The sequence below is a fragment of the Oncorhynchus keta genome, chromosome 26 (genome assembly GCF_023373465.1).
Source record: "Oncorhynchus keta strain PuntledgeMale-10-30-2019 chromosome 26, Oket_V2, whole genome shotgun sequence".
Taxonomy (NCBI): Eukaryota; Metazoa; Chordata; class Actinopteri; order Salmoniformes; family Salmonidae; genus Oncorhynchus; species Oncorhynchus keta.
In genome coordinates this window covers 41,903,014-41,924,640 of record NC_068446.1, presented here as the reverse complement: position 1 = coordinate 41,924,640, position 21,627 = coordinate 41,903,014, and the positions used below count along the sequence as shown (strand labels likewise).

The window sequence follows — 21,627 nt, the reverse complement described above, 5'->3', positions numbered from 1 at the left end:
TCATTACAAACAAGGTCGATCATTCCTCCAAGGGAGGAAGAAGAACAAGAAAAAATAACGAGAAGAAGAACAAGTAGAAAAAGAAGAAGAAACTCTGTTTAGTATTTGTAGAGATTTCAAGATGTCAGCACAGACAGTAGGATTGTCAAAACATTGCCACAGCTTACCGTGATGACCTTTTTAACCCCACTGATGATGGCGTTCATGAGAGACTTGAGCTTGGCTCCATCGTTAAGGTAGTCAGCGTGACGGACACACATGAAGAGAAGCTGAGCAGCCATGTTGGGGATCATGTTAACTCCTCTGGGCTTCAGGTCTGACAGGAGAGTAGAGGTCAGTTACAAACATGAGCCAGTTTAATGGACACACATGAAGAGAAACTGGGCAGCCATGTTGGGGATCATGTTAACTCCTCTGGGCTTCAGGTCTGACAGGAGAGTAGAGGTCAGTTACAAACATGAGCCAGTTTAATGGACACACATGAAGAGAAACTGGGCAGCCATGTTGGGGATCATGTTAACTCCTCTGGGCTTCAGGTCTGACAGGAGAGTAGAGGTCAGTTACAAACATGAGCCAGTTTAATGGACACACATGAAGAGAAACTGGGCAGCCATGTTGGGGATCATGTTAACTCCTCTGGGCTTCAGGTCTGACAGGAGAGTAGAGGTCAGTTACAAACATGAGCCAGTTTAATGGACACACATGAAGAGAAACTGGGCAGCCATGTTGGGGATCATGTTAACTCCTCTGGGCTTCAGGTCTGACAGGAGAGTAGAGGTCAGTTACAAACATGAGCCAGTTTAATGGACACACATGAAGAGAAACTGGGCAGCCATGTTGGGGATCATGTTAACTCCTCTGGGCTTCAGGTCTGACAGGAGAGTAGAGGTCAGTTACAAACATGAGCCAGTTTAATGGACACACATGAAGAGAAACTGGGCAGCCATGTTGGGGATCATGTTAACTCCTCTGGGCTTCAGGTCTGACAGGAGAGTAGAGGTCAGTTACAAACATGAGCCAGTTTAATGGACACACATGAAGAGAAACTGGGCAGCCATGTTGGGGATCATGTTAACTCCTCTGGGCTTCAGGTCTGACAGGAGAGTAGAGGTCAGTTACAAACATGAGCCAGTTTAATGGACACACATGAAGAGAAACTGGGCAGCCATGTTGGGGATCATGTTAACTCCTCTGGGCTTCAGGTCTGACAGGAGAGTAGAGGTCAGTTACAAACATGAGCCAGTTTAATGGACACACATGAAGAGAAACTGGGCAGCCATGTTGGGGATCATGTTAACTCCTCTGGGCTTCAGGTCTGACAGGAGAGTAGAGGTCAGTTACAAACATGAGCCAGTTTAATGGACACACATGAAGAGAAGCTGAGCAGCCATGATGGGGATCATGTTAACTCCTCTGGGCTTCAGGTCTGACAGGAGAGTAGAGGTCAGTTACAAACATGAGCCAGTTTAATGGACACACATGAAGAGAAACTGGGCAGCCATGTTGGGGATCATGTTAACTCCTCTGGGCTTCAGGTCTGACAGGAGAGTAGAGGTCAGTTACAAACATGAGCCAGTTTAATGGACACACATGAAGAGAAACTGGGCAGCCATGTTGGGGATCATGTTAACTCCTCTGGGCTTCAGGTCTGACAGGAGAGTAGAGGTCAGTTACAAACATGAGCCAGTTTAATGGACACACATGAAGAGAAACTGGGCAGCCATGTTGGGGATCATGTTAACTCCTCTGGGCTTCAGGTCTGACAGGAGAGTAGAGGTCAGTTACAAACATGAGCCAGTTTAATGGACACACATGAAGAGAAGATGAGCAGCCATGATGGGGATCATGTTAACTCCTCTGGGCTTCAGGTCTGACAGGAGAGTAGAGGTCAGTTACAAACATGATCCAGTTTAATGGACACACATGAAGAGAAACTGGGCAGCCATGTTGGGGATCATGTTAACTCCTCTGGGCTTCAGGTCTGACAGGAGAGTAGAGGTCAGTTACAAACATGAGCCAGTTTAATGGACACACATGAAGAGAAACTGGGCAGCCATGTTGGGGATCATGTTAACTCCTCTGGGCTTCAGGTCTGACAGGAGAGTAGAGGTCAGTTACAAACATGAGCCAGTTTAATGGACACACATGAAGAGAAACTGGGCAGCCATGTTGGGGATCATGTTAACTCCTCTGGGCTTCAGGTCTGACAGGAGAGTAGAGGTCAGTTACAAACATGAGCCAGTTTAATGGACACACATGAAGAGAAGCTGAGCAGCCATGATGGGGATCATGTTAACTCCTCTGGGCTTCAGGTCTGACAGGAGAGTAGAGGTCAGTTACAAACATGAGCCAGTTTAATGGACACACATGAAGAGAAACTGGGCAGCCATGTTGGGGATCATGTTAACTCCTCTGGGCTTCAGGTCTGACACGAGGATAGGACAGTGCCATGTTCATTAGAACACAACGGAAAACGTTTTACAACAGAAAATTAACATTTGTGTTTTTTTATTAGACAAGTCCAGATTGCCCCTCCCTGTTTCAGTCTTTCTTCCATTTGGTGCCTAATGAACATAAACCCAGCTTAGACATGAGCCAAACATCGGGAAGGGAAAGGAGGATACCTAGTCAGTTGTACAACTGAATGGATTCAAGCGAAATGTGTCTTCCGTATTTAACTCAACCCCTCTGAATCAGAGAGATGTGGAGGGGGCTGCACACTATCGTCGAGAGAGCTAGTTGTTTGGTCATCGAAGTTCTATTTTCTTAGGCCATGTGGTCCTGTGTGGTCATGTGACAGCAATACAAACCGTGTCAACTCCAACAGTAAAAACACCAGCACTAATAACTCCCAACAACCACAGTTGTACCCAGAATGACGTATTGAATGAGCTTGGCTTCATCCTCCCTCTTGTATTCCAACATGCCACGGTATTCGTTGGTAATAGTGGGCGCTGGTGTTTGATTGGCTGAGGAAGATAACACATGAAATGAAATACAGGAAATGAGTGGAGAGCTGAGAATCAACTGTGATAAAATGTAGATGACTTGTTGCAATCATGTTTACCTTCCTCTGATGTTTGAAGGCTCTTGATTTGGTTTCTCAGCTTCCTTATCAACCTGTCCTTCATGTCGAGCTGCTCTTCAAAGACCTGGAATAACATTTAAGTATCATAAGGAGCGAATTGCAAGTGAATTAAACGCACACACATTGGGGCGCAGGACCGCACCCCCCCCACACACACACACACACTCACCATGTTCTCTGCAGTGAGTCGTGATGCCTCCTGACTGAATCTGGCCTTGGCCTCGTTCTCTGTGTTCTTCTGCTTCCTGAGTACCTCCTCCATCTCCACCTTGTCCCTCTTCACCTCCTCCTTCTCTCTCTTCACCTCCTCCTTCTCCCTCTTCACCTCCTCCTTCTCTCTCTCCACTTCCTCCTTTTCTCTCTCCACCTCCTCCTTCTCCCGCTCCACTTCCTCCTTCTCCCTCTGCACCTTCTCCATCTCCCTCCCCACTTCTTCCTTCTCCATCTCCACCTCCCCCTTCTCTGTCTTCACCTCCTCCTTCTCCCTCTTCACCTCCTCTTTCTCTCTCTCCACCTTCTCCTTCTCTCTCTTCACCTCCTCCTTCTCCATCTTCACCTCCTCCTTCTCTCTCTTCACCTCCTCCTTCTCTCTCTCCACTTCCTCCTTTTCTCTCTCCACCTCCTCCTTCTCCCGCTCCACTTCTTCCTTCTCCCTCTCCACCTTCTCCTTCTCCCTCCCCACTTCTTCCTTCTCCATCTCCACCTCCCCCTTCTCTGTCTTCACCTCCTCCTTCTCCCTCTTCACCTCCTCCTTCTCTCTCTCCACTTCCTCCTTTTCTCTCTCCACCTCCTCCGTCTCCCGCTCCACTTCCTCCTTCTCCCTCTCCACCTTCTCCTTCTCCCTCCCCACTTCTTCCTTCTCCATCTCCACCTTCCCCTTCTCTGTCTTCACCTCCTCCTTCTCCCTCTCCACCTCCTCCTTCTCTCTCTCCACTTCCTCCTTCTCTCTCTCCACTTCCTCCTTCTCTCTCTCCACTTCCTCCTTCTCCCTCTCCACTTCCTCCTTCTCCCTCTCCACTTCCTCCCTCTCCCTCTCCACCTCCTCCTTCTCCCTCTTCACCTCCTCCTTCTCCCTCTCCACCTCCTCCTTCTCTGTCTTCACCTCCTCCTTCTCCCTCTCCACCTCCTCCTTCTCCCTCTTCACCTCCTCCTTCTCTCTCTCCACCTCCTCCTTCTCTGTCTTCACCTCCTCCTTCTCCCTCTCCACTTCCTCCTTCTCTGTCTTCACCTTCTCCTTCTCTGTCTTCACCTTCTCCTTCTCCCTCTCCACCTCCTCCTTCTCTGTCTTCACCTTCACCTTCTCCTTCTCTGTCTTCACCTCCTCCTTCTCCCTCTCCACCTCCTCCTTCTCCCTCTCCACCTCCTCCTTCTCCCTCTTCACCTCCTCCTTCTCCCTCTCCACCTCCTCCTTCTCTGTTTTCACCTCCTCCTTCTCCCTCTCCACTTCCTCCTTCTCTGTCTTCACCTTCTCCTTCTCTGTCTTCACCTTCTCCTTCTCCCTCTCCACCTCCTCCTTCTCTCTCTCCACTTCCTCCTTCTCTGTCTTCACCTCCTCCTTCTCCCTTTCCACCTCCTCCTTCTCCCACTTCACCTCCTCCTTCTCCCTCTCCACCTCCTCCTTCTCTGTCTTCACCTCCTCCTTCTCCCTCTCCACCTCCTCCTTCTCTCTCTCTACTTCCTCCCTCTCCACCTTCTCCTTCCCCACTTCCTCCTTCTCCCTCTCCACCTCCTCCTTCTCTGTCTTCACCTCCTCCTTCTCCCTCTCCACCTCCTCCTTCTCTCTCTCCACTTCCTCCTTCTCTCTCTCCACTTCCTCCTTCTCCCTCTCCACTTCCTCCTTCTCCCTCTCCACCTCCTCCCTCTCCCTCTCCACCTCCTCCTTCTCCCCCTCCTCCCTCTCCCTCTCCACTTCCTCCTTCTCCCTCTCCACCTCCTCCCTCTCCACTTCCTCCTTCTCCCTCTCCACCTCCTCCTTCTCTCTCTCCACTTCCTCCCTCTCGACCTTCTCCTTCTCCCTCCCCACTTTCTCCTTCACTCTCTCCACCTCCTCCTTCTCTGTCTTCACCTCCTCCTTCTCCCTCTCCACCTCCTCCTTCTCTCTCTCCACTTCTTCCTTCTCTCTCTCCACTTCCTCCTTCTCCCTCTCCACTTCCTCCTTCTCCCTCTCCACCTCCTCCCTCTCCCTCTCCACTTCCTCCTTCTCCCTCTCCACCTCCTCCTTCTCTGTCTTCACCTCCTCCTTTTCCCTCTCCACCTCCTCCTTCTCTGTCTTCACCACCTCCTTCTCCCTCTCCACCTCCTCCTTCTCTCTCTCCACTTCCTCCTTCTCTCTCTCCACCTCCTCCTTCTCCCTCTTCACCTCTTCCTGCTCCCTCTCCACTTCCTGCTTATCCCTCTCCACTTCCTGCTTCTGTCTCTCCACTTCCTTATTCTCCCTCTCCACCTCCTCAGCATGCTCCTCCAACAGCCTGAACCCAAACACAGAGGTTAGATGTCAAGTATCCGGTTAGATTATAATAATAATAATAATAATAATATCAATGACAGCTTTGATTGTGGTCGTTTGTGGCTAAGCTGATAACAGCCTGGTGCTAGCAATGTCACGATTGTGGATTTAATTCTTACAGGGATCACAAACATACTGAAGATGTATGTATTCACTTTAATGGAAGTCACTTTGGATAAAAAGCATCTGCCAAATTACATATTGTTATATGATTTCTGGGCTTGAGGATACCTGCTTTGGGAGCCTCCCTCTTCAACATTCATCTGAAGCTCTTTTGAAATCTCCTCAATTTCTTCTAATAAAAAGAAGGAGATAAATAACTGGAATTGACTGAACAACAATGTGATTGAGTCCAAACGTCTAGATCTAAGTATTGGTATTGTTTGGGGTATTTTATTAGGATCCCCATTAGCTGTTGCAAAAGTAGCAGCTACTCTTCCTGGGGTCCACACAGAACACGAAACCTAATACAGAATTACATAATACAGAACATCATTAGAAAAGACCAGCTCAAGGACAGAACTACATACATTTGAAGTGATGGTGTCTACTGTACCTACTATACTGTATCTACTGTACCTACTATACTGTATCTACTGTACCTACTATACTGTATCTACTGTACCTACTATACTGTATCTACTGTACCTACTATACTGTATCTACTGTACCTACTATACTGTATCTACTGTACCTACTATACTGTATCTACTGTACCTACTATACTGTATCTACTGTACCTACTATACTGTATCTACTGTACCTACTGTACTGTATCTACCGTACTGTATCTACTGTACTGTACCTACTGTACTGTATCTACCGTACTGTATCTACTGTACTGTATCTACTGTACCTACTATACTGTATCTACAGTACCTACTATACTGTATCTACTGTACCTACTATACTGTATCTACTGTACCTACTATACTGTATCTACTGTACCTACTATACTGTATCTACTGTACCTACTATACTGTATCTACTGTACCTACTGTACTGTATCTACTGTACCTACTGTACTGTATCTACTGTACCTACTATACTGTATCTACTGTACCTACTATACTGTATCTACTGTACCTACTATACTGTATCTACTGTACCTACTATACTGTATCTACTGTACCTACTATACTGTATCTACTGTACCTACTATACTGTATCTACTGTACCTACTATACTGTATCTACTGTACCTACTATACTGTATCTACTGTACCTACTGTACTGTATCTACCGTACTGTATCTACTGTACTGTACCTACTGTACTGTATCTACCGTACTGTATCTACTGTACTGTATCTACTGTACTGTACCTACTGTACTGTATCTACTGTACTGTATCTACTGTACTGTACCTACTGTACTGTATCTACCGTACTGTACCTACTGTACTGTATCTACTGTACTGTACGTACTGTACTGTACCTACTGTACTGTATCTACTGTACTGTACCTACTGTACTGTATCTACCGTACTGTATCTACCGTACTGTATCTACCGTACTGTACCTACTGTACTGTACCTACCGTACTGTATCTACCGTACTGTATCTACTATACTGTATCTACTGTACCTACTATACTGTATCTACTGTATCTACTGTATCTACTGTATCTACTGTATCTACTGTACTGTATCTACTGTATCTACTGTATCTACCAGTCATCTTTCTGGCCTGCACCTCCAGTTGAACTTCCAGCTCCTGTTTATGTCGTTGTAGCTCTGACAGCTGCTTCTTCAGCTCAGGTATGACCATGTTTTCAGTGTTGAGCCTGGCAACCTCCTGTCGTTGACAGACTTTTTCTCCCGAACAGTTTCTGCAGCTGATTGTTTTGGTTCTGCAGGTGTTCCACGTCAGAACGTCAGCGCCTCCATCTGGCTTTCTTTACCCTCCTTCTGTTCTCTGCCGGCAGAGGAAACGATCAACCGTATTCACTCGCCTGGATTTTGAACAATCATAGCCGAAGTGTGAATGAGGTCTGTTATTCACACGGACACAAAACAGTCAGCTGGATCCTTATGTAACAGTATAACTTTAGACCGTCCCCTCGCCCATACCCGGGCGCGAACCAGGGACCTTCTGCACACATCAACAACAGTCACCCTCCGAAGCATCTTTACCCATCGCTCCACAAAAGCCGCAGCCCTTGCAGAGCAAAGGGAACTACTACTTCAAGGTCTCAGAGCAAGTGACGTCACCGATTGAAACGCTATTTAGCGCGCACCGCTAACTAAGCTAGCCGTTTCACATCCGCTACACTTACAGTGATAATAAGGATATGTGTGACACTTAGCAGACATTTTTATCCAAAGATACTTCTAGTACAATGAGTACATTTGGGAGAATTTAACCCACAAACGTTACACTGCTAGCATCACACTCTTACCGACTGAATCACACAGGACCATTATTGGTCAGCATCTTTTAGTTCAGTGTTTCCTAACTACAAGTCCTCCAGTACCTCCAAAATAACATATTTTTTGTTGTAAACCCAGCTAAGCACACCTGATTCTACTTGTCTGGGGGCTACACCAAAAATGTGTGCTGTTGGAGGTACTGGAGGACCGGAGTTGGGCTGTTGGGGATACTGGGGAACCCAGGTTGGGTTTTTGGGTGACTGGGGTTGGGCTGTTGGGGGTACTGTAGGACCAGGGTTGGGCTGTTGGTGGGACTGGAGGACTGGAGTTGGGCTGTTGGGGGTACTGGAGAACGGGAGTTGGCTGTTGGGGGTACTGAAGGACTGGGGTTGGGCTGTTGGGGGTACTGAAGGACTGGGGTTGGGCTGTTGGGGGGACTGTAGGACTGGGGTTGGGCTGTTGGGGGGACTGAAGGACTGGGATTGGGCTGTTGGTGGGACTGGAGGATTGGGGTTGGGCTGTTGGGGGGACTGGAGGACCGGAGTTGGGAAACACTGCCTTAGTTAGCTAAACAAGTAGCAAACTTTAGTCAGTAAATGTACAGGTGTTGTCTCAAACCTGCAAGCTTTCTGCAGTCCATCAAATGCAGTCGACAAATTCCCAACTTCATAGATCTGGTCTGGACTGTCGGAGGTCAACCTTTCAACGGAAACATGTGTAATGCTTAAGGCTAAAGTGACATTTTTAGGAAATGCATAATGCCATTAGACTACCTGGAAATGACCTCCTCTTCAACCATGCCACAAAGAAGTCGTCTTGTGATCACACTCATCTTGGCTGTACGGAGAGAGCAATCAAACAATCATGTATGAGAAGTGACAGCAAAATCACCTGGATTTGTAAAGCATTCATCAATCCACATAAAGACACTGTTGGCATGAATAGAAAAATACCCATAACACAATACATTACAGAGAGTATTTGTTTTAAGCAATAAGGTCTGAGGAGGTGTGTTATATGGCCAATATACCACGGCTAAGGGCTGTTCTTAAGCATGACGCAATGTGGAGTGCCTGGATACAGCCCTATATTAGCCATATATCACAAACTCTCGAGGTGCCTTATTGCTATTATAAACTGGTTACCAACGTAATTAGAGCAGTAAAAATAAATGTTTAGTCATACCCGTGGTATACAGTCTGATATACCATGGCTGTCAGCCAATCAGCATTCGGGGCTGGAACCACCCAGTTTAATAATAGAATATAGAAAGCTACCTCTGGCCTGTTCTGACTGATTCTTCATCTTCCTGCCCAGATCATCTCTCTGGGTCTGCAGGTTGTGAAGATCTTTACGTAACTCGGGTATCACCTGGAAAGAGAAACACAGTTGCTACCTAAAAATAAAGGCCATCTTCAAAATAAGAATGGATTCTAAGCCTCTGATCACCAATATTAGATCCTTTTCTTAAGAACTATAATTTGTAAGAAGATGTATGCCTTCAGTGTATATCAGTCCATTAACCCTTCACCCTGCGGCCTCACCTTGACCTGCTTGGTGAGCTGTATGACCTTTGAACCCTCACCTTGACGATGCTTTTACACTCAGCCCTCACTATCAACATTGATAGTTGATTCATTAAACCAAAACATGGTTGTTAAAAACCCTTGGTGTTACCTTTGACCCCGGCCTAACTGTTGACAACCACATAAAAAAAACTTATTCAAAACAGCATTCTTCCATCTCAGAATTACACACTTCATCTCTCAGCCAGATGCCGAAAAACTGGTCCATGCATTTGTCTCATCTAGGCTAGACTACTGTAATGCCCTGCCGTCCAGCTGCTCGGTCTCTACTATCATCTAGGCTAGACTACTGTAATCCCCTCCTCTCCAACTGCTCAGTCTCTACTATCATCTAGGCTAGACTACTGTAATCCCCTCCTCTCCAACTGCTCAGTCTCTACTATCATCTAGGCTAGACTACTGTAATCCCCTCCTCTCCAACTGCTCAGTCTCTACTATCAACTAGGCTAGACTACTGTAATGCCCTCCTCTCCAGCTGCTCAGTCTCTACTATCAACTAGGCAAGACTACTGTAATCCCCTCCTCTCCAACTGCTCAGTCTCTACTATCAACTAGGCTAGACTACTGTAATGCCCTCCTCTCCAGCTGCTCAGTCTCTACTATCAACTAGGCAAGACTACTGTAATGCCCTCCAGTCCAGAACACAAGATGGCACACAAGATGGCGCCGATCGAGATGGCAGCTTCGCTTCCTTAAGACACTGTGCAGTATTTTGTTTTTTTAAAAGTATTATTCCTTACATTGTTAGCCCAGAAAACCTTAAGTGTTATTACATGCTGCCGGGAAGAACTATTGGATATCAGAGAGACGTCAACTTACCAGCACAACCAGCACTACGACCAGTGATACGACTTTCCCAAAGCAGATCCTTTGTCTGCACCTCCCAGGGCATTTGAACTGATTCCAGAGGCCGACCCAAAACAACGCCACCGGAGGAGATGCTGCCGGAGCGGTTTTCTAGTGAGGTTTTGGAGGCGCGCACACCACCCACCACTTCCGAGTATATTACTCGCTAATGTTCAGTCGCTAGTTAACAAAGTCGACTAAATTAGGACAAGAGTTGCTTTCCAAAGAGATATCCGGGATTGTAACATAGTCTGTTTCACGGAAACATGGCTAGTCAACAGCATCAATGTAACAGATTTGCTTCTGTCCCTCTCCTCGCCCCTACCTGGGCTCGAACCAGGGACCCTCTGCACATATCAACAACTGCCTCCCACGAAGCATCGCTACCCATCGCTCAACAAAAGCCGCGGCCCTCGCAGAGCAAGAGGAACAACTACTTCAAGGTCTCGGAGCGAGTGACGTCACCGATCGAGTGAGGAATTTAACAAAGCTAATCTGAGAACAAGGCTACCTAAATTCGAACAGCATATTGACATGCATGGTAAGTTGTATGACCTTTGAACCCTTACCTTGACATGCTTGGTAAAGTGTATGGCCTTTGAACCCTCACCTTGACGTGTTTGGAAAGCTGTATGACCTTTGAACCCACACCTTGACGTGCTTGGTAAGCTGTATGACTTTTGAACCCTTACCTTGACATGCTTGGTAAACTGTATGGCCTTTGAACCCTCACCTTAACGTGCTTGGAAAGCTGTATGACCTTTGAACCCACACCTTGACGTGCTTGGTAAGCTGTATGACTTTTGAACCCACACCTTGACGTGCTTGGTAAGCTGTATGACTTTTGAACCCTCACCTTGACGTGCTTGGTAAGCTGTATGACTTTTGAACCCTCACCTTGACGTGCTTGGTAACCTGTATGACCTTTGAACCCTCACCTTGACGTGCTTGGTAACCTGTATGACCTATTGTGACGACCCTCCCACTCTGTCTGCCGTATTCTCTTTGTTCTTGTTTCCTTATTAGGATGCCGGTGGGCGGAGTTTGGGAGGGTCGTCAGCAACATGGGAAACACCTGGGCCGCTGTGTCATAGAATAAACACACCACTTCCCCATTCATGGAGGAGACTCTCTCCATGCAGACACCTTTATAGATTGTGTTGTGTATCTTGGTGGCCTTTTGGTTGTTTGCTTTGGCACCATTCAACACCCTGTATTATCACATTCATGCATGCCAAAACACTCACTACTGATTACTGATTACACACACCATTGTATATTGTACTTAGTTTACTTTATTTAATAAATATATGTTTTGTTACTCCTTATATCTCCACGTTGTCTCCCTTTTGTTACGGGCTTTGAGCCGGTTCGTGACACCTATGAAGCCTCACCTTGACATGATTGGTAAGCTGTATGACCTATGAACCCTCACCTTGACGTGCCTGGTGAGCTGTATGACCTATGAACCCTCACCTTGACGTGCCTGGTGAGCTGTATGACCTGGTCCTGTAGATCAGTGTTGAACTGCGCCTCCTCCTCTGTCTGTCTCTGTAGGCCAAATATCTCCTCCTTCAGCCACCTGTTCTCCTTCCTCAGAACCTCCACCTCCTTCTCATGGTCCTCCTTCTGCAGGTCAAGGTTGTTCTCTGCAATCCTGAGAAACAAAACAAGATCAATCTTGTGCTCATTTTACACTATTGTGCCAACCTCAACCATACTGGACTGGTGCTGACCTGAACCACACTGGACTGGTGCTGACCTGAACCATACTGTACTGGACCTGAACCACACTGTACTGGACCTGAACCATACTGTACTGGACCTGAACCACACTGGACCTGAACCACACTGTACTGGTGCTGACCAGAACCATACTGTACTGGACCTGAACCACACTGTACTGGACCTGAACCATACTGTACTGGACCTGAACCATACTGGACTGGACCTGAACCACACTGTACTGGACCTGAACCATACTGTACTGGACCTGAACCATACTGTACTGGTGCTGACCTGAACCATACTGGACTGGACCTGAACCATACTGGACTGGACCTGAACCATACTGTACTGGTGCTGACCTGAACCATACTGTACTGGTGCTGACCTGAACCATACTGGACTGGTGCTGACCTGAACCACACTGGACTGGTGCTGACCTGAACCATACTGTACTGGTGCTGACCTGAACCATACTGGACTGGTGCTGACCTGAACCACACTGGACTGGTGCTGACCTGAACCACACTGGACTGGTGCTGACCTGAACCATACTGTACTGGACCTGAACCATACTGTACTGGACCTGAACCACACTGGACCTGAACCATACTGGACTGGACCTGAACCACACTGGACTGGTGCTGACCTGAACCATACTGTACTGGACCTGAACCATACTGTACTGGACCTGAACCACACTGGACTGGTGCTGACCTGAACCATACTGTACTGGACCTGAACCATACTGTACTGGACCTGAACCACACTGGACCTGAACCATACTGTACTGGACCTGAACCACACTGTACTGGACCTGAACCATACTGTACTGGACCTGAACCACACTGGACCTGAACCACACTGTACTGGACCTGAACCACACTGTACTGGACCTGAACCATACTGTACTGGACCTGAACCATACTGTACTGGTGCTGACCTGAACCATACTGTACTGGACCTGAACCATACTGTACTGGACTTGAACCATACTGGACTGGACCTGAACCATACTGTACTGGTGCTGACCTGAACCATACTGTACTGGTGCTGACCTGAACCATACTGTACTGGTGCTGACCTGAACCATACTGGACTGGTGCTGACCTGAACCACACTGGACTGGTGCTGACCTGAACCATACTGTACTGGTGCTGACCTGAACCATACTGGACTGGTGCTGACCTGAACCACACTGGACTGGTGCTGACCTGAACCACACTGGACTGGTGCTGACCTGAACCATACTGTACTGGACCTGAACCATACTGTACTGGACCTGAACCATACTGGACTGGTGCTGACCTGAACCATACTGGACTGGTGCTGACCTGAACCATACTGTACTGGACCTGAACCATACTGGACTGGACCTGAACCATACTGGACTGGACCTGAACCATACTGTACTGGACCTGAACCATACTGTACTGGACCTGAACCATACTGTACTGGACCTGAACCATACTGGACTGGACCTGAACCACACTGGACTGGACCTGAACCATACTGGACTGGACCTGAACCACACTGGACTGGACCTGAACCACACTGGACTGGTGCTGACCTGAACCATACTGTACTGGACCTGAACCACACTGGACTGGACCTGAACCACACTGGACTGGACCTGAACCACACTGGACTGGTGCTGACCTGAACCATACTGGACTGGACCTGAACCACACTGGACTGGACCTGAACCATACTGGACTGGTGCTGACCTGAACCACACTGGACTGGACCTGAACCATACTGGACTGGTGCTGACCTGAACCACACTGGACTGGTGCTGACCTGAACCATACTGTACTGGACCTGAACCATACTGGACTGGTGCTGACCTGAACCACACTGGACTGGTGCTGACCTGAACCATACTGGACTGGTGCTGACCTGAACCATACTGGACTGGACCTGAACCATACTGTACTGGACCTGAACCACACTGGACTGGTGCTGACCTGAACCATACTGTACTGGACCTGAACCATACTGGACTGGTGCTGACCTGAACCATACTGGACTGGACCTGAACCATACTGGACTGGTGCTGACCTGAACCATACTGTACTGGCTCAGATATTCCCCCTTCACATTGTTCTGACCAGAACTGGTCCTGCTACTATGGTGGATGTGTAACCAGGTCAGCCCAGTACAGCTTGGCTTGGTTTAGCTCGACTCGGCCCAGAAGTCTGAAAAAAGGTATAGGTACATGAAGCAACTCTTACTTCCTCAATCTTTCTTCTCGTTCCAAATCTTCTTTCAGAGTTGTCTTGATTTGATGAAATCTGTCTGGAAGTGAAAGAAGTGAATCACAGCGTAAATGATTGACCATATACTGTATGTCAGTGCAATCCTGATCTAAACCCCAGACCACACTTTTATGAGGTTTAAAAAGAGGAACAAACTGAGCCATCATGTCCTCTCTAAACAATCTGAGCCATCATTTCCTCTCTAAACAATCTGAGCCATCATTTCCTCTCTAAACAATCTGAGCCATCATTTCCTCTCTAAACAATCTGAGCCATCATTTCCTCTCTAAACAATCTGAGCCATCATTTCCTCTCTAAACAATCTGAGCCATCATTTCCTCTCTAAACAATCTGAGCCATCATTTCCTCTCTAAACAATCTGAGCCATCATGTCCTCTCTAAACAATCTGAGCCATCATGTCCTCTCTAAACAATCTGAGCCATCATTTCCTCTCTAAACAATCTGAGCCATCATTTCCTCTCTAAACAATCTGAGCCATCATTTCCTCTCTAAACAATCTGAGCCATCATTTCCTCTCTAAACAATCTGAGCCATCATTTCCTCTCTAAACAATCTGAGCCATCATGTCCTCTCTAAACAATCTGAGCCATCATGTCCTCTCTAAACAATCTGAGCCATCATTTCCTCTCTAAACAATCTGAGCCATCATTTCCTCTCTAAACAATCTGAGCCATCATGTCCTCTCTAAACAATCTGAGCCATCATGTCCATCTCTAAACAATCTGAGCCATCATTTCCTCTCTAAACAATCTGAGCCATCATGTCCTCTCTAAACAATCTGAGCCATCATGTCCTCTCTAAACAATCTGAGCCATCATGTCCTCTCTAAACAATCTGAGCCATCATGTCCTCTCTAAACAATCTGAGCCATCATTTCCTCTCTAAACAATCTGAGCCATCATTTCCTCTCTAAACAATCTGAGCCATCATGTCCTCTCTAAACAATCTGAGCCATCATGTCCTCTCTAAACAATCTGAGCCATCATGTCCTCTCTAAACAATCTGAGCCATCATTTCCTCTCTAAACAATCTGAGCCATCATTTCCTCTCTAAACAATCTGAGCCATCATGTCCATCTCTAAACAATCTGAGCCATCATTTCCTCTCTAAACAATCTGAGCCATCATTTCCTCTCTAAACAATCTGAGCCATCATGTCCTCTCTAAACAATCTGAGCCATCATGTCCTCTCTAAACAATCTGAGCCATCATTTCCTCTATAAACAATCTGAGCCATCATTTCCTCTCTAAACAATCTGAGCCATCATGTCCTCTCTAAACAATCTGAGCCATCATTTCCTCTCTAAACAATCTGAGCCATCATTTCCTCTCTAAACAATCTGAGCCATCATGTCCTCTCTAAACAATCTGAGCCATCATGTCCTCCCTAAACAATCTGAGCCATCATGACCTCTCTAAACAATCTGAGCCATCATTTCCTCTCTAAACAATCTGAGCCATCATGACCTCTCTAAACAATCTGAGCCATAATGTCCTCCCTAAACAATCTGAGCCATAATGTCCTCCCTAAACAATCTGAGCCATCATGACCTCTCTAAACAATCTGAGCCATAATGTCCTCCCTAAACAATCTGAGCCATCATGTCCTCCCTAAACAATCTGAGCCATCATGTCCTCCCTAAACAATCTGAGCCATCATGTCCTCCCTCTTACCTTTCATCTCTGTTGTTGAATCTGCACACTTCTTTTCCAAGTTCTGCCTTTCAATGATTAATTTGTCTTTTTCCTCTTGAAGCTGAGCTATCGTCTTCATGGCATCCTCCTTGCTCTTCTTCTCTCGCTCATCTAGCGAAGCCTTCTCAGTGGCTGATTTCCCCAGCTGGGCCTCCAGACAGCGCAGCTTGTCTAGACCTTGGGCATGAGCACCGGCCAGACCTGTCAGCCTCTCCAACAGCCCACGGTTCTCTTTGGCCTAGGGAGACATACAGCAGGGCATCAATCAACCATAGGTCATAGGTCAGTACTGGGTCATGAGGGTCATACATACAGCAGGGCATCAATCAACCATAGGTCAGTACCGGGTCATGAGGGTCATACATACAGTAGGGCATCAACCAACCATAGGTCAGTACTGGGTCATGTTCATAAGGACACGCAAGAGAAAACGTTTAAAAAACCCGAAAATTAGTGTTTCTGATTGGACTAGTACAGATAAGTACCTCTGTGTTTGTTTCACACCGTTTCAAAAGTATTTTCTTCTTTTTGTACCTACAGAACACAACCCTGGTCTGTGGGGGGACGTTCAGTCAGTACCAGGGTCAGGGGACATTTTTACCTGATCTTCCAGTTCCTTCCCGAGCTTCTGGCACCTGTAGGAGAGCTGTACGTTGTGTACCAGGCGGCGCAGGCTCTGGAAGCGTCTCCTGGCGAGCCACGCCCGGGCATACTTCTGTAAGATCAGTGCTTTCTGCACCTCCACCATCTGAGAGGTGTTACACGCGCAAATACACAGATGGCTCACATACAACACTCAACAAATGTTTGTAGATTGAAACGGCAATATAAAAATCAATTGAGATGAAAGGCACAATACCTTTTTGTAGCGTTTCCTGGCGATCCAGCCTCTAGCGAAGGCTTGGATGATGATAGAGGAGGAACGGACCATTCTATAGATCTGTCGGGTCAGATAACTTCTCCAGTACCTCTGAATGACCACAGAAGCCCAGCCTTGTTTCAATGCTGCAGCTGTCACCGTTTTACTGGAGAGACAGAGAGAGACGATCGAGATCATTTCTATACTGATCCCAAAATTACCCAAGTGCTATAGGCATGATATGAAGCCGAACCTGTTTCTGTAGAGGAGGAAGATGGAGAGGAGGAAGAGGAGAGAAAGACAAAGTAAAAAAAGAACCACAACCACAACCATAAAAACAACTACAGTCTATGCATAACAGCCTGTGATGACTAAGGTGATGTAGTAGTACCTGTTGTAGTAGTACCTGTTGTAGTAGTACCTGTCTGCTGTAGTAGTACCTGTCTGTTGTAGTAGTACCTGTCTGTTGTAGTAGTACCTGTCTGTTGTAGTAGTACCTGTCTGTAGTAGATGTACCTGCTGTTGTAGATGTACCTGCTGTAGTAGATGTACCTGCTGTAGTAGATGTACCTGCTGTAGTAGATGTACCTGCTGTAGTAGATGTACCTGCTGTTGTAGTACCTGTTGTAGTAGAACCTGTTGTAGTAGATGTACCTGCTGTAGTAGATGTACCTGCTGTAGTAGATGTACCTGCTGTTGTAGTACCTGTTGTAGTAGTACCTGCTGTAGTAGATGTACATTCCCACTCACCATATCTGCCGCTGTCCACGGACGTACTGTTGGAGGACGATCACCGCCTCCCTCATGCGAAGGAACTTCCTCCTGTGGCTCCACCCCCTCACGTGCTTCTGGATGGTCAGACATGCCTTTCGGAGACGGTCCAATCGAAGCTTCTCCAGGTAGGCCACCTGACCCGCTCGGAAGAAAATCTTGGTCCGGCCAAACTTGTTCTGATCTGAGTCCTGGAGGGTAAGTGGGGGACATCAGACAAGAGCCCATATCAGTACAGATCAACCTGGTTATAAACACCACAGATCAACCTAGTTATAAACACTACAGATCAACCTGGTTATAAACACCACAGATCAACCTGGTTATAAACACCACAGATCAACCTAGTTATAAACACCACAGATCAACCTGGTTATAAACACCACAGATCAACCTGGTTATAAACACCACATATCAACCTGGTTATAAACACCACAGATCAACCTAGTTATAAACACCACAGATCAACCTGGTTATAAACACCACAGATCAACCTAGTTATAAACACCACAGATCAACCTGGTTATAAACACCACAGATCAACCTGGTTATAAACACCACAGATCAACCTGGTTATAAAGATCACAGATCAACCTGGTTATAAACACCACAGATCAACCTGGTTATAAACACAACAGATCAACCTGGTTATAAACACCACAGATCAACCTGGTTATAAACACCACAGGTCAACCTGGTTATAACCACCACAGATCAACCTGGTTATAAACACCACAGATCAACCTGGTTATAAACACCACAGATCAACCTAGTTATAAACACCACAGATCAACCTGGTTATAAACACCACAGATCAACCTGGTTATAAACACCACAAGATCAACCTGGTTATAAACACCACAGATCAACCTGGTTATAAACACCACAGATCAACCTAGTTATAAACACCACAGATCAACCTGGTTATAAACACCACAGATCAACCTGGTTATAAACACCACAAGATCAACCTGGTTATAAACACCACAGAATAACCTGGTTATAAACACCACAGATCAACCTGGTTATAAACACCACAGGTCAACCTGGTTATAAACGCCACAGATCAACATGGTTATAAACACCACAGAATAACCTGGTTATAAACACCACAGAATAACCTGGTTATAAACACCACAGAATAACCTGGTTATAAACACCACAAGATCAACCTGGTTATAAAGATCACAGATCAACCTGGTTATAAACACCACAGATCAACCTGGTTATAAACACCACAGATCAACCTGGTTATAAACACCACAGATCAACCTGGTTATAAACACCACAGATCAACCTGGTTATAAACACCACAGATCAACCTGGTTATAAACACCACAGATCAACCTAGTTATAAACACCACAGATCAACCTGGTTATAAACACCACAGATCAACCTGGTTATAAACACCACAAGATCAACCTGGTTATAAACACCACAGATCAACCTGGTTATAAACACCACAGATCAACCTGGTTATAAACACCACAGATCAACCTAGTTATAAACACCACAGATCAACCTGGTTATAAACACCACAGATCAACCTGGTTATAAACACCACAAGATCAACCTGGTTATAAACACCACAGATCAACCTGGTTATAAACACCACAGATCAACCTGGTTATAAACACCAACATCCTCAAATTCAGCGCAACACCCCTAGAGGAGTTTAAGTGCCTTACTTAGTCCACAAACCTTCCCATTGCCGGTTCATTCAATCCCCACCAGATGTTCCCCTGTCGGACTGGGATTTGAACCAACTACACACCAGCTAACACCCTCACCTGAATTAGCCTCTGCAGCACTGTTTTACAGGCCAGTTTCTTGTGGTTGAGGCCCAGCTCCTCTTGACTCATCAGTACACTGTACCGGCTGTAGAACTCTATGTATTTCCACCTGACAATCACAAACAGGAAGTGAATACAAAGGTTTAGATTGACGGGACGATTTCCTGGACACGGATAAAAGCCCAGTCCCGGATTCTATAAAACATTTAGTCCAGGAATTATTCATCTGTATCCGGGAAACTGGCCCGTAGAGTTGTGTTATTGTTGAAGTAGAGTTGTGTTATTGTTGAAGTAGAGTTGTGTTATTGTTGAAGTAGAGTTGTGTTATTGTTGAAGTAGAGTTGTGTTATTGTTGAAGTAGAGTTGTGTTATTGTTGAAGTAGAGTTGTGTTATTGTTGAAGTAGAGTTGTGTTATTGTTGAAGTAGAGTTGTGTTATTGTTGAAGTAGAGTTATGTTATTGTTGAAATAGAGTTGTGTTATTGTTGAAATAGAGTTGTGTTATTGTTGAAGTAGAGTTGTGTTATTGTTGAAGTAGAGTTGTGTTATTGTTGAAGTAGAGTTGTGTTATTGTTGAAGTAGAGTTGTGTTATTGTTGAAGTAGAGTTGTGTTATTGTTGAAGTAGAGTTGTGTTATTGTTGAAGTAGAGTTGTGTTATTGTTGAAGTAGAGTTGTGTTATTGTTGAAGTAGAGTTATGTTATTGTTGAAGTAGAGTTGTGTTATTGTTGTAGTAGAGTTGTGTTATTGTTGAAGTAGAGTTGTGTTATTGTTGAAGTAGAGTTGTGTTATTGTTGAAGTAGAGTTGTGTTATTGTTGAAGTAGAGTTGTGTTATTGTTGAAGTAGAGTTGTGTTATTGTTGAAGTAGAGTTGTGTTATTGTTGAAGTAGAGTTGTGTTATTGTTGAAGTAGAGTTATGTTATTGTTGAAGTAGAGTTGTGTTATTGTTGAAGTAGAGATGTGTTATTGTTGAAGTAGAGTTGTGTTATTGTTGAAGTAGAGTTGTGTTATTGTTGAAGTAGAGTTATGTTATTGTTGAAGTAGAGTTGTGTTATTGTTGAAGTAGAGTTGTGTTATTGTTGAAGTAGAGTTGTGTTATTGTTGAAGTAGAGTTGTGTTATTGTTGAAGTAGAGTTGTGTTATTGTTTGAAGTAGAAGTAGAGTTTGTTATTGTTGAAGTAGAGTTGTGTTATTGTTGAAGTAGTTATGTTATTGTTTAGAGTTGTGTTATTGTTGAAGTAGAGTTGTGTTATTGTTGAAGTAGAGTTATGTTATTGTTTGTTATGTTATTGTTGAAGTAGAGTTGTGTTATTGTTGAAGTAGAGTTGTGTTATTGTTGAAGTAGAGTTGTGTTATTGTTGAAGTAGAGTTGTGTTATTGTTGAAGTAGAGTTGTGTTATTGTTGAAGTAGAGTTGTGTTATTGTTGAAGTAGAGTTGTGTTATTGTTGAAGTAGAGTTGTGTTATTGTTGAAGTAGAGTTGTGTTATTGTTGAAGTAGAGTTGTGTTATTGTTGAAGTAGAGTTGTGTTATTGTTGAAGTAGAGTTGTGTTATTGTTGAAGTAGAGTTGTGTTATTGTTGAAGTAGAGTTGTGTTATTGTTGAAGTAGAGTTGTTATTGTTGAAGTAGAGTTGTGTTATTGTTGAAGTAGAGTTGTGTTATTGTTGAAGTAGAGTTGTGTTATTGTTGAAGTAGAGTTGTGTTATTGTTGAAGTAGAGTTGTGTTATTGTTGAAGTAGAGTTGTGTTATTGTTGAAGTAGAGTTGTGTTATTGTTTAGAGTTGTGTTATTGTTGAAGTAGAGTTATGTTATTGTTGAAGTAGAGTTGTGTTATTGTTGAAGTAGAGTTGTGTTATTGTTGAAGTAGAGTTGTGTTATTGTTGAAGTAGAGTTGTGTTATTGTTGAAGTAGAGTTGTGTTATTGTTGAAGTAGAGTTGTGTTATTGTTGAAGTAGAGTTGTGTTATTGTTGAAGTAGAGTTGTGTTATTGTTGAAGTAGAGTTGTGTTATTGTTGAAGTAGAGTTGTGTTATTGTTGAAGTAGAGTTGTGTTATTGTTGAAGTAGAGTTATGTTATTGTTGAAGTAGAGTTGTGTTATTGTTGAAGTAGAG

The 21,627-nt window shown here is 45.1% G+C and overlaps 1 protein-coding gene across 1 annotated transcript in view; it reads right to left on the bottom strand.

Moving 5' to 3' along the window:
* Positions 1–21,627, bottom strand: part of LOC118358802 (unconventional myosin-Vc) — a 46,996-nt gene that overhangs the window by 4,853 nt on the left and 20,516 nt on the right. Inside the window, exons 18-32 of the mRNA XM_052481121.1 lie at positions 19,515–19,626; positions 17,703–17,914; positions 16,953–17,118; positions 16,695–16,841; positions 16,073–16,331; positions 14,354–14,417; positions 11,871–12,051; positions 9,240–9,333; positions 8,736–8,799; positions 8,581–8,661; positions 5,148–5,556; positions 3,258–3,857; positions 3,068–3,152; positions 2,871–2,969; positions 168–316 (exon numbers count right to left, since the gene is read on the bottom strand). Of these exons, the coding sequence (XP_052337081.1) occupies positions 168–316; positions 2,871–2,969; positions 3,068–3,152; positions 3,258–3,857; positions 5,148–5,556; positions 8,581–8,661; positions 8,736–8,799; positions 9,240–9,333; positions 11,871–12,051; positions 14,354–14,417; positions 16,073–16,331; positions 16,695–16,841; positions 16,953–17,118; positions 17,703–17,914; positions 19,515–19,626 (2,722 nt within the window). The remainder of the gene's footprint in view (positions 1–167; positions 317–2,870; positions 2,970–3,067; positions 3,153–3,257; positions 3,858–5,147; positions 5,557–8,580; positions 8,662–8,735; positions 8,800–9,239; positions 9,334–11,870; positions 12,052–14,353; positions 14,418–16,072; positions 16,332–16,694; positions 16,842–16,952; positions 17,119–17,702; positions 17,915–19,514; positions 19,627–21,627) is intronic.